Source organism: Globicephala melas, chromosome 3 (genome assembly GCF_963455315.2).
Source record: "Globicephala melas chromosome 3, mGloMel1.2, whole genome shotgun sequence".
NCBI lineage: Eukaryota > Metazoa > Chordata > Mammalia > Artiodactyla > Delphinidae > Globicephala > Globicephala melas.
This window is the reverse complement of record NC_083316.1, coordinates 116,924,299-116,936,059: the sequence shown is the minus strand read 5'-3', so window position 1 is coordinate 116,936,059 and position 11,761 is coordinate 116,924,299. Positions and strand designations below refer to the sequence as shown.

Genomic DNA, 11,761 nt, shown 5'->3' with positions numbered 1-11,761 from the left:
TCCTCACTGACAACCCACAGACCAGGCTGGCCGTGGTGGTGGAAGTAGAGCGAAGGAGAAGATCTGGTAAGAAGCCTCCACACATTCATCTCAGAGGTAACACAGCCTGGGAGAGCCTCTTGGGAGAGGGGGAGGGCGAGGCCATCTCACATTAGGAAACTCAGGCAAAGGTTGAGGGCAGGACTCAGGAGTCCTGAGAGTTCAGCTTCCCCCATGAGAGTTGATATGAAGCCCACCTGTCTCAGGCCCCGAGGAGACCTGTTGCCCCACGCTCCTCCTGGAGGGGCCCAAGAGCATCCGCCTGTGTCAGCGTGGGATTCTGGAGAATCAGGTAGAGATGGGATGTGCTGGGATGGGGTGTGGGTAAGTCCAGGGAAGATGGGAGTGACACTGTTGACTCCAGTTCTGCTCATAGGAACAATGCATCACCTTTGACAGAGTCCTGGGTTCTGATGCTCCTCAGGTAGGGGGGTCTGGTAGGGCGATGGGAGGAGGGTCAGGGCACTCAGGACCCTTGATCCTGGAATGCTGAGTGCTTCCCAAGCTCTCTGGTCAGGGCAGACTGGGCAGGCACCTGAGTCGGAGATGTGCCTGTGTCTCCCTGCAGGAGGCGGAGCAGGAGTTGCTAGCAAGAGTCCAGTGCATGCTGGGCTCGGTGGGCCGAGCGTACAGTGTGGCCCTGCTGCTTCGGGGTCGAGAAACAGAGGCACCCCGGCTTGTGCCTCAGGTGAGTCCCAGAGGATGCACCAGTCATAGCTGTTATGAGACTCAAGTGTTGGCTCCTCAAGGAGACCTTCGAGAACTTTCCCCTCCCCACCCTAGCTGGACTAGGTGCCCCTCCTTGGGGTTCCTATAGCACCCCGTGGTCCATACAGGATGTTTTTCCAGCATCAATCACGAAGCTATTGAGAGGTCAGGGAAGGTGGGAGGCTGGGGTCCATGAGGTGAGGGTCAAGGAGGGGTGGTGTGCAAAGATCAAATACTCAGGGAAGTCTACTTTTCACTGTTCTTAGTAATACTAATAATGATAATAAACATTTTGTTTTTAGGCTTCAGCAAAGTGCCCCCAAACTAAAATAGTTGCCTCAAAACCTTGTCATGAGCCCCTACCCTAGCAAACAGGAGGTCCCACTGAAAATGTCTGCTCACTTGTCTGGCTCGCTGTGAACCACAAGGCCAGGGGCTATTTTTGTCCTGGCCACCAAGTCCAGAGCACCTAGCACAGGGCCAGGCATAGAAATAATTTCCTTGCCCTCAGGAAATGTTGAAAAACAGGTTAATCCTTTCTCAATCCTCACTCACCCTTCTCCTCTTTAGCTGCTGCAGATGCTGTTTGAAGAAGCTCTGCCCCTCAGGGGCTCTGATGCCGTGCTTAGTACACTTAGCCTGGTGCAGGTGAGGCCCTGAGGGGAGGGGAGACCTGGGGAGCCAAGGCCATGTTGATGCTGCAAAAGAGCCCAAGGCTCAGGGACTGCCTGAAGAGTTTGGATCTTTTGCCCGTCCAAACACCTACAGCTAGTCTCTCATTGGTTCCCCCTCTTCCCGTTCATCCTCCACACCACTGTCGGCTTGCCTTGCTGGGGTCTCCTTTTTCCTGCCTGAGATGGCTGAATTTTGGTGCCCTGCTTGGTTCACAGGGCCCCAGCGGGAGGATCACATGAGCCAAATGCTGGGGAAAGGTTCGGTTTGTAACAGATGTTGTGCTTGTGTGATCGCAGCTCAGCACCAGTGGGAGGAGTCGGGACCTGCTTGCTCCAGGCTCAGAGAACCTGTCAGTGCTGGATGTGTCCCCTCTGGGCTTGTGAGTGTCCAGAGCCCAACGGGGTCTGAGGGAGCTTGTCTTAAGTCAGGGCTGACACCCCAAACCAAGCCGTTGGAGGCTTCTCCCCACTGCCACTCCAGGGAAGGGAAGTTATGAACTTGGGGTCATGCTTACAGGTTTTGCATTTGCCCCCAGGACTCCCTCTCACCGTCTTCCCTTCATCCCATATCTCCATAACCTCTCGCTCTTCTCACCACCCCATCCACTTACACCTCTTCAACTCAGTCATTACCATCCCGGGTGATCTGAGCATCTCACCGAGCTGAACTTCAGTTTCTCCATCTATAAAATGGGAGCAATCCCAACTATCTTGTTTCCCTCACTGGGCAGATGATAGGAGAAAAAATAAGATCATGAAGATGAGAGGCTTTTAGGGGATATATTGAGCTTGGAGTCTTGGGGATGATTCTTATAGGCTCTTGGGCCCCCAGGGGCTCCCCATGCAGAGATTCTGGGGGGCTGGACAGAACCCTTGTGCTTAGGAGCTGAGATCAGCCTTCCCTTCCTCCAGGGTGATAGAAAATGCCAGTGAAGTGGAGGTGTCTGACTCAAGAGCTGCCTCAGAGCTGTACTTGCAGGCTGCAGGTGGTGAAGACAGGTGAGGACAGGCAGGTGCCTTCACCCACCCCCATCCCCTAGCCATTTGGCCTGATCCTTTGATCTCCTCCACAGTGCCTGCTCTCTGCTCACTGTCACCATGTCCTGCCCACGGCCTGACCCTCCTGAGGGGCCTGGGACCCAGGGCATGTGGTGAGGAGCCTTGCGGATCCTGCAGCTTCCAGGAGCCCTGTAAGTTTGATGGAGCCTTTTAACAGCTTTGGGGAAGGCTTGGGTAGGTGGCTGAAATATGGATGTAGAGGCCCAGGGCAGCATCAGAGTCTCCTCCTTTCCTCATCTCTGACATGCTGAAGGATTTGCTCCCTTTAGTATTTCTTGTAAGGCAGGTCTACTAGCAATGAACTCCCTCAATTTTTGTTTATCTGGGCATATCTTACTTTCTCTTACATTTCTGAACGATAGTCTTGCCAGATACAGAAATCTTAGTAGACAGGTTTGGTTTTTTGTTTTTTTTTCTTTCAACACTTTAACTGTGTTATCTCACTGCCTTCTGGCCTCCATAGTTTCTGATGAAAAATTGGTTTTTAATCTTACTGAAGATCCCTTGTGCATAATAAGCTGCTTCTCTCTTGTTTTCAAGATTCTTTCTTTGACTTTGGATTTTGACAGTTTGATTATAATCTGTCCTGGTGTAGATCTCTTTGAGTATACCCTCCTTGGAATTTGTTGAGCTTCTTGGATGTGTAGATTCATGCCTTTCATAAGTTTGAGGGACTTTTTGAGCATTATTTCTTCAAATATTCTTTCTGTCCTTTTCTCTTTCTCTTCTCCCTCTGGGACTCCCATTATGCATATGTTTGTACACTTGATGTCAGCCCACAGGTCTCTTAGGCTCATTTTCCTTCATTCTTTTTTCTTTCTGCTCCTCAGACTGGATAATTTTATTTGACCTATATTCAGGTTTGTTGAGATTCTTGTGCCTGCTCAAATCTACCCTCTAGTGAATTTTTAATTTCAGTTATTGTACTTTTCAGCTCCCATATTTCTACTTGGTTCCTTTTTATAATTTCTATTGTTCTATTGATAGTCACTGAGACACCATTTTCTTTCTTTTTTTTTTCTTTATCTTTATTCCCCTTCTCCCACCACAAAATTTTTAGGAAAATTCCCAAGATAGCAGTGAAGCTAGAAGTTGGGTGGGAAAGAGGGAACTGGGAGTTGACAGAGGAGCCAGCCTTGGTGAGACATCATTTTCTTGACTTAGTTTTCTGAAAATATCTAAGACAGTTGATTTAAAGTCTTTGTCTACTGAATCCAGTGTCTGGTTTCCTCAGGGACAGTTTTTATTAATTTCTTTTTCTTTTTTCCTGTGAGTGAGCCATACTTTCTTTTTTTTTAATTAAAAAAAAATTTTATTTATTTATCTGGCTGTGCCAGATCTTAGTTGAGGCATGTGGGATCTAGTTCCCTGACCAGGGATCGAACCAAGGCCCCCTGCATTGAGAGTGCAGAGTCTTAGCCACTGGACCACCAGGGAAGTCCTGAGCCATACTTTCTTATTTGCATGCCTAATAATTTTTTGTTGGAAACTGGCCAATTTGAGTACTTTTTGTAAAGACTATATTCTTTATTGTGTTGGTCTCTTAAGTTTCCATTCTTTTTCCTTAGTGCTCTGACACTCTGGATATGATAATCTGGTAACTCTGAAAGCTGGATTCTCCCTCCTCTCCAGGGTTTGCCTTGTTGCTTGTTGTGAGCATCAGCCATCCATTTGCTTACTTTTCCAAACAATTTTTGCAAAGACTGTATTCCTTGCAGTCACTGAAGTCTTCATTCTATTATCTCAGTGATTAGCCAATGACCTGACATAGAATTCCCTAACCTCCGAGAATGCGCGCCCCCCCCCAAAAAAAAAGAAAGGAAAAGGAGAAAAAGGAGGAGGAGGACAGGTAGGGGAAAGGGAATGAGGAGAGAGGAAGGAGAAGAAGGAGTAGGCAGGGAGGAGGAAAAGGGAAAAAAAGAGAGAAAGGAAGAAAAAAATTCTCCAGGTTTCTACAGACTGGCTCTGTGTTGGGTCACTCCTTAAATGCTTAGCAAGACCATTTACAGCTCTGCCTTAGCCTCACCTGATGCTTGCACTGAGCCCTAATTCAGCCAGAGGTGAAAGCCTTTGGTCTTCTCAGGTCTCTTCTGACCACACATACTGCCCTGGACATATGTGTGGCTTTCTAGGTACCCTAGTACACATGGGAACTTTTCAAAATCCTTATTCCTCCAAAATTTCACTCCCCACCTTTTCTCCCAGTCTTTCCATGTGTCTATTGTTTGCCCCAACTGTTATTTTTGCTTGTTCTTTCATCTCTCAATGCTTTGGGGGACTATCCTCTGGCATAGCTCCTCTGCTCCAAGAGAATTCCAAGATAAGTGAGACAAAGGGAGGCAGCTTTTGTCAGTCCTTTGTGGGAAACCCCAGACAATCAAAACAGACAAACACAGTTCCCTGGGAACAAGATCTACTCTGCTCCTTTCAGAACCAGGTACCCCCACCAGAAATGTGGGCTGTGCTGGGGAGAAGGTTGGGGCTAGGGTAAGTTGAAAACACCACAAAGATCTCTTACCATATTTAAGCTGCCTTTCTCCTGGTTAAACATTCACTTGATTGCTGTCAACCTTTGACTATCTCCCAGAGTTCCAGTAAGGTTGATTCTGACCATTTTTTTTGCCAGATGTTTCTGGGAAGGGACAGACTCCCAGAGTTTCCTACTCTGCCATTTTTGTTGATGTCACCTTGCTTTGCCATTTTACAATTGGGCTGTATTTTTATTATTGAGGTGTAGGAGCTCTTTATATATTCTGGATACAAGTCCCTTGTCAGATATAAAATTAAATTGTTTTTACTATGAGAATGTATTATTTGTGTAATTTTAAAAGTAATCAAATATAAAATAAAATAAAGATCTATACAAGGTTGCAAATCTGTCTGGTGGTACACAAAAGTGACTGGAAACAGTCAATCTTTCCATCAGAGTGTGATTTGGGCCAGTATCTTTCTGTATCTACCGGTGGACATCTCTTTTCTTCCTCCATCCCTCCCTCTGGCAGAGACTGTCCCTTGCTGCAGGTGTTGGCTGGTAAGGTTGTTGGTGAGGAGGTGGAGGGCTCTCTGCCCTGGATTGTCTCATGTCTCCTGGAAGGAAACAACTACAGTGGCCTTCTTCTTCGCCTGGACCCTCAAGGTGGCCTGGGGGAGGACGTGGGTTTCTTTGGGAAGCTCTAGGATCTGGCCTTAGGCCTGGCCCCCCCTCACCCAACCAGCGGCAGCCCCAACCCTAGCGAGCCGAGAGAGAACCTGAGCCTCTGGGACGGCCAGGATACAGAAAGGTCCCAGAATTGCCAGGCTCTCACCGTCTGGAAAGGTAAGGCCAATAGTAAAAGCAACCCCTCACCCTTTCAGAGGCCTTCAACAGTTTACCAAGCATTTTTACACTGACTAAAACCTTTGATTCTTACCACAATGCCATGAGGCAGATCGAATCTACGGGCGAGGGAAGGGAGGCAGGTTTAATTTATAGACGAGGAAAGGGAGGATCAGAGAAGGGAAGGTACTTTCCTATTTTCACACATTCATTAAAGATCAGGCCTCTGTGAAATGATATGTCAGAAATTTGGGGGAGGTCAAGTGGAGTGTATAGATCAAACAAGAATGACCATGAGTTGATATTTGTTGAAGCTGATAAGGTGATAAGCAGATGAAATTCCTAGACTTTGTATATGTTTGAAGTTTTCCACTAATAAAAGAGTAAAAAAAAAAGTCTGTGGGGCTTCCCTGGTGGCACAGTGGTTAAGAATCCGCCTGCCAATGCAGGAGACATGGGTTCAAGCCCTGGTCCGGGAAGATCCCACATGCTGCGGAGCAAGTAAGACCATGCGCCACAACTACTGAGCCTGCGCTCTAGAGCCCGTGAGCCACAGCTACTGAAGCGCGCACGCCCAGAGCCTGTGCTCCGCAACAAGAGAAACCACCGCAATGAGAAGCCCGCACACCACAACAAAGAGTAGCCTCTGCTCGCCGCGACTAGAGAAAGACCACATGCATCAACAAAGACCCAACGTAGACAAAAAAAAAAAAAAAAAAAAAAAAGTAAAAGTCTGGCCCTCTGTCTTCAGAATCAACAAACACATTCATTTGGCCAACATATTCCCAGACCACAGCCTACATCAGGCCCTGTGGAATGAGGAAGATAAGTTGGGGCATTTCACACTCTCAAGGACAAAGCAGGGAAGGAAGGAAGTGTGTTTACGTATAGGCCAGTTTGGGATGGTGACTAAGGGCACAGGCTTTAGTGTCAGACAGAACTGGGCTTGAGTTTCAGTTCTGCCACTCACCAGGAAGTTGCTTGACCTCTCTGAGGTTCGGTTGCCTCATCTGGAAAATGTGGAGGGAGACAGGGTAAATTAGGGTTGCTGCCTCACTGGAGTATTGTGTAGCTAAAAAGAGACAATCCATGAAAAGCCTTATCACAGTACCGTCGAACACACGGAAAATGCCGGATAGGTGTTAGCTATTTTTTTTTTAAATTAATTTTTGGCTGAGTTGGGTCTTTGTTGCTGCGCGCGGGCTTTCTGTAGTTGCGGCGAGCGGGGGCTACTCTTCGTTGCGGTGTGCAGGCTTCTCATTGAGGTGGCTTCTCTTGTTGCGGAGCACAGGCTCTAGGCATGTGGGCTTCAGTAGTTCTGGCTCACAGGCTCTAGAGCGCAGGCTCAGTAGTTGTGGCACACGGGCTTAGTTGCTCGGCGGCATGTGGGATCTTCCCGGACTAGGGCTTGAACCCGTGTCTCCTGCATTGGCAGGCGGATTCCCAACCAATGTGCGACCAGGGAAGCCCAGGTGTTAGCTATTTTTATGAATAGTACTGTTAACAGAAATTAAAAGTTTTACAAGCAGTGTGCTTTGGAGTTCAGAGGAAGGAGGGATTCACTCTGTGTCTCCCCTTACTAGGCAGCTCCCTGAGCTTGCTCCAGGCTGCTCTGTTGGGGGCCGCAGAAAGGAGGATGAAGGTGAGACAGGTGAGGCCCACCCTCTGGGATGCAGTAGAAGAGGCCCGGGCCTGGCGGGCTGGCCTGAAGAGCCTGCGTTCAGGCCTCCTTGGGGACGCCCTGACAGACAGTGGGCTCGGCCAGCTGGGCAGGGCACTGCGGGAGTTGCAGGTGAGAAAGGTGAGGTCTGTGGGTGCCTGGGCCAGCAATGGCCAGAGCCCACCCAGAATCCCCTCTCCACAGGTGGTAAAAGCCTGGAGCCAGCGCTCAGGAAGCTGGATGCTCGAAACAGTCAAAACTGAGGCTATGGGGCTCCCAGAACCACAGGTACGTCTTCCCATCCAAACTCTTGGGAGGCCTATTGATGTCTGCCTCCTTTTTCTCTGTTTACAGAGCACTGTGAGGGGTCTCTTCCTTCCTTCATTAATGTATTGATTCCCGAACATTTATTGACCACTATGTGCCTTTTTATAATCCTCTGGAAAGAAACAATTAACACCATGATCAGTGCTCTGAAGAGCTTATCCAAAGGGCTCTATGTGGGCATCTAAGTTAGTCTTGGCGAGAGAGGGAAGGAAGACTTCATGGAGGAAGTTGAAACCTGAAGGAGATGGCTAGCAAAGATGAATGAAGAACATTCCAGGCAGAAAAAATAACAGGAGAAGTGTCAGAGGTAAGCGAGTCCTTGATCTCTTTGGGAGACTGCAAGCAGCTCAATTTGCTGGAGGATAGAGTTTGAGGAAGAAAGTCCGGAGAGAAGGGTTGGAGACTGAAGTAGGGGCCTGGTCATGCAGGTCTTTGTAAATCAATTGAGATGTTTGGAGTTTGTCTGGAAGGTCAAGGGGAAGCCACAATTTATTTTAAACAGGGAAGACAACATCACTCCCAGCATTGCTTCAGCAAACTGAAGCTCCGAGAAGTGATGTGAGTATCCCAGGGTCACTAGGATAATCAAAGGCAGCAGAAGTGCAAAGACATCCAAGTCCTTAGACTCAGTACGGCACTCTTCCATCCCCTTAGGATGCATGTCCTCCCTTATGCAGAAGGGGCGCTGTCTTCCATGATTTGTCACAGGGTGGCTGGAAGGTCGCCCCTGTCCAGCTTCTCCTGGTGCTTTCATTTTCTTAATTACTTATAACTTGTTTTTACAGCCCTGGGCCTTGGGAACTAGGCCTGTAAACTCCAAGTTATTGAACAGGGCTGGCCACTGCTAAGTGCTTTGGGTGCCTTATCTCATTGCATGCTCTCTACAACTTTTATCAGCTCCATTTTATGGATGAGAAAATGGAGACTCAGAAGACTATCCACCTGCCTGAGGTCAAACTGCTAAGAAAACGAGGGGCTGGGACCCTGATCTGACTTCAAAACCAACACTGTCCTGGGAAAAAAGGTAATAGAATTCTCATTCGTAATATATTCTCAGCAGGTCACAGGTTCAACAGCAAGCCCCAGCCCAGGCCTCCAGGAAGAGCCTCAAGGTGAGGCTGGTGCTTGGGGTGGAGCTGGAGGTCTTCTCCACCTTTGGTGTGCTTAACTGCATTTTCCTCCAGTGGCAGGAAGAACAGCATCTATAGGACCTGATCTCCACCAAATGCACCCTCTCAGGGACTCTGAGGAACAGGTAACACCTCATGTACCCCAGAACAACTGGAAGCTGTTGGGGAGTAGAGTCGCAGAGTCCTGATAATATGTGTCCTGCTTACCTTGCCCTAACATCAGGGAGAAATATGGAGCTTTTGGCAAATAAAGGGCCTGAAGGGTTACTGTAACCCTCAGGGAGGGGCATGGGAAGGGGCTGTTTTCCTACTGGGTTGGTTTAGGGGCATGGGCTCCCTAGGGCCTCCATGGCACCTACTGGCAGAATCAATACCTCTCCTCTTCCTTCACGGCCTCTGAGTCTCTGTCCAGGCCACAGGCTCTTTCAGGCCAGCTAGTCTCCTGGATGTAATTCTAGGAGCTGCCCTGGTAATGGCGATCTGTTGGAAAAGTTGGGCCCTGTGTCCCAAGGCTGTGTACACACATGGGCTTCTGGCTGAGCCTAGAATGATGCCACCTAGGCCCAGCAGGCCCCGGATGTGGCCCTGCAGTTCTTCCTGGCTCAGGCCCAGAGGCAGAGACTCGAGAACAGCACCAAATTTGGATCCAAGAGGAACTGAAGCATTTGCAACAGGAGGAAGAAGTGGTGGCAGGGGTCCACATCAAAGGCCTGGTGGCTGAAGAGGTGAGGAAGTTCAAGTAGGGGACTTGAGGCTCCTACTTTTTTTTTTTTTTTTGCTGAGTCAGGTCTTAGTTGTGGCACGGGGGATCTCCGTTGAGGCATGTGGGATCTTTCGTTGTGGCACTTGGGCTTCTCTCTAGTTGTGGTGTGTGAGTTTTTCTCTTCTCTATTTGTGGCGTGGGGGCTCCAGGGCACGTGGGCTCTGTAGTTTGCGGCACGCAGCTCTCTAGTTGAGGCACACGAGCTCAGTAGTTGTGGCACGTGGGCTTAATTGTGCCACAGCATGTAGGATCTTAGTTCCTAGACCAGGGATCAAACCTGCATCCCCTGCATTGCAAGGCGGATTCTTTACCACTGGACCAGCAGGGAAGTCCCTTGAGGCTCCTTTTAACCTGGCCAGGTACTGTGCTGGGATCTAGCATCAATCACAGCAGACTGGACCACAACCTCTCTCATGGCCCTCACAGCTTTGTGGGGGATAGACGATGCAATTCTCAGTGCTAAGTGCTGTAAATGAGGGAGCTAGTGACTTGTGGGAAAAAACAGGTGTACCTGGCCCAGGCTGGAGTGGAGCAGAGAAAATGACATCTAACCTGAGACTTTAAGGACAAACAAATTAGCCAGAGAAATTCACTAGACTCAGATCCACAGGGCAGTTTGTGCTCGTCACATGGAGGCACTAAGTAAACAGATCTTGTTTAAACAAGAAACAAAACTTGTGTGCACGGAGGTCAGATCAGGGGAAGGTGGGAGACATGCTCTTGGGAGAGAATCCTGTATGAGCAAAAGTCCAGACGGAAGCAATGGCAAAGTAGGTTCTGGGTGTTGCCAACTGTCCATCTGGCTGGAGCCTGGTCAGAGTCAAGGCTAAAGACACCGTGTGCCACGCCTCTGGATTTGGACTTTACCCCAAAGATGACGGTGAACTACTGAAATGCATGTGTCATCTCAGTTCTGTCCCTCACTAGCCATGTGAATTTGGTCAAGTTAGGTCACTTCTCTGACCCACTGTTTCCAAATCTGTAAAATAGCAATTACCTCAAAGGTTATCATTAGATAAAACGAAATAATAATATAAAGTAGAGCAGAGCCTGGCACACAGGCTGCGCTCAACAAATGGTACGTATTATCACTGAAGGTTTCCGAGGAGAGGCAGAGGTGGCACCGGGAGTGGACAGGGCTGAGACTCCAGCTGGAGGCCCTTCAGGCAGAACGGGACACTGCGGAGCAGGACCTGACAGCCCTCTATGACCTGCACGTGCAGGCTGCCGGGCTTGGACGTCCCATGTGCTGCAGGTCAGTGAGGACAGAGGGCAGGCCTTGAATTGGTTCCAAGGCTGGCTGACTGATGGGGATCTCTGAATCTGCGCACAGGTATTCCGAGCCTGGCGGGGGCTGTGGGAGGAACAGGCCATGGCCACAGAGCATCACTATCATAGCCTGCTGGCTGGCATCCTGCAAGACACCATCAACCTGGCCACGCAGAACCAGGAGCTCCAAGCCCAGAGCCAGCGACTTCAGCAGACTAGGCTGGGCACAGGCATGCCGGATCCCCGCCCTGAGGAGAAATGTGGGGATCAGGAATCCTTCAGGGGCAGTCTCCTCTCTCCTCATTCGTAAAGGTCCTAGAAGGGAGAGGAGTTGGGACACAACAGCCAAGCTAACCTTCATTATGGATAATTAATAACACCACTAACTAGGTCTCATTGTGCCAGTACCTGCTGAGCACACTAACATCCCTTATTTGATTTAGTCATTTCCAGTCCCCTTTATAGTAGTAGGTATCATCTGACACCCCCCCCCCCAATTTCAGAGATAAGCCAACTAAAGCTAAGAGAGGTTAAGTAATTGTTCAAGGACAGTCAGCCAATAGGTGACAGAGCCAGAATTAAAACTCAAGCCTGGTTGGCTATAGTTCTACACTGCCAGAAATAGTAGTTCACAAGTTGCAGTGTGCATCAGAATCACCTAGGAAGCTTACTGAAAAGGAAAAAAAAAAAAAAAAAAAAAAGAATAAAGAAAAAAAATTCCCAAACCTCACTCCCTAAGATTCTGCTTCAGCAGGACTGGGATTTCTCTTTTTTTTTTCCCCACAAGCTTACCAGGTATTCTACCACGGGAGCAGG

The 11,761-nt window shown here is 48.9% G+C and overlaps 1 protein-coding gene across 1 annotated transcript; it reads left to right on the top strand.

Annotated features, from left to right (window-relative positions):
- Nucleotides 1–643: 643 nt before the first annotated feature.
- On the top strand, nt 644–11,255 carry LOC132597032 (uncharacterized). The gene is given in 12 exon segments (XM_060295526.1): nt 644–727; nt 1,318–1,395; nt 1,719–1,801; nt 2,334–2,420; nt 5,483–5,616; nt 7,380–7,588; nt 7,661–7,744; nt 9,475–9,532; nt 9,535–9,638; nt 10,774–10,900; nt 10,903–10,931; nt 11,010–11,255. Coding segments are annotated over 12 exon segments (1,323 nt in total).
- Nucleotides 11,256–11,761: the final 506 nt, after the last annotated feature.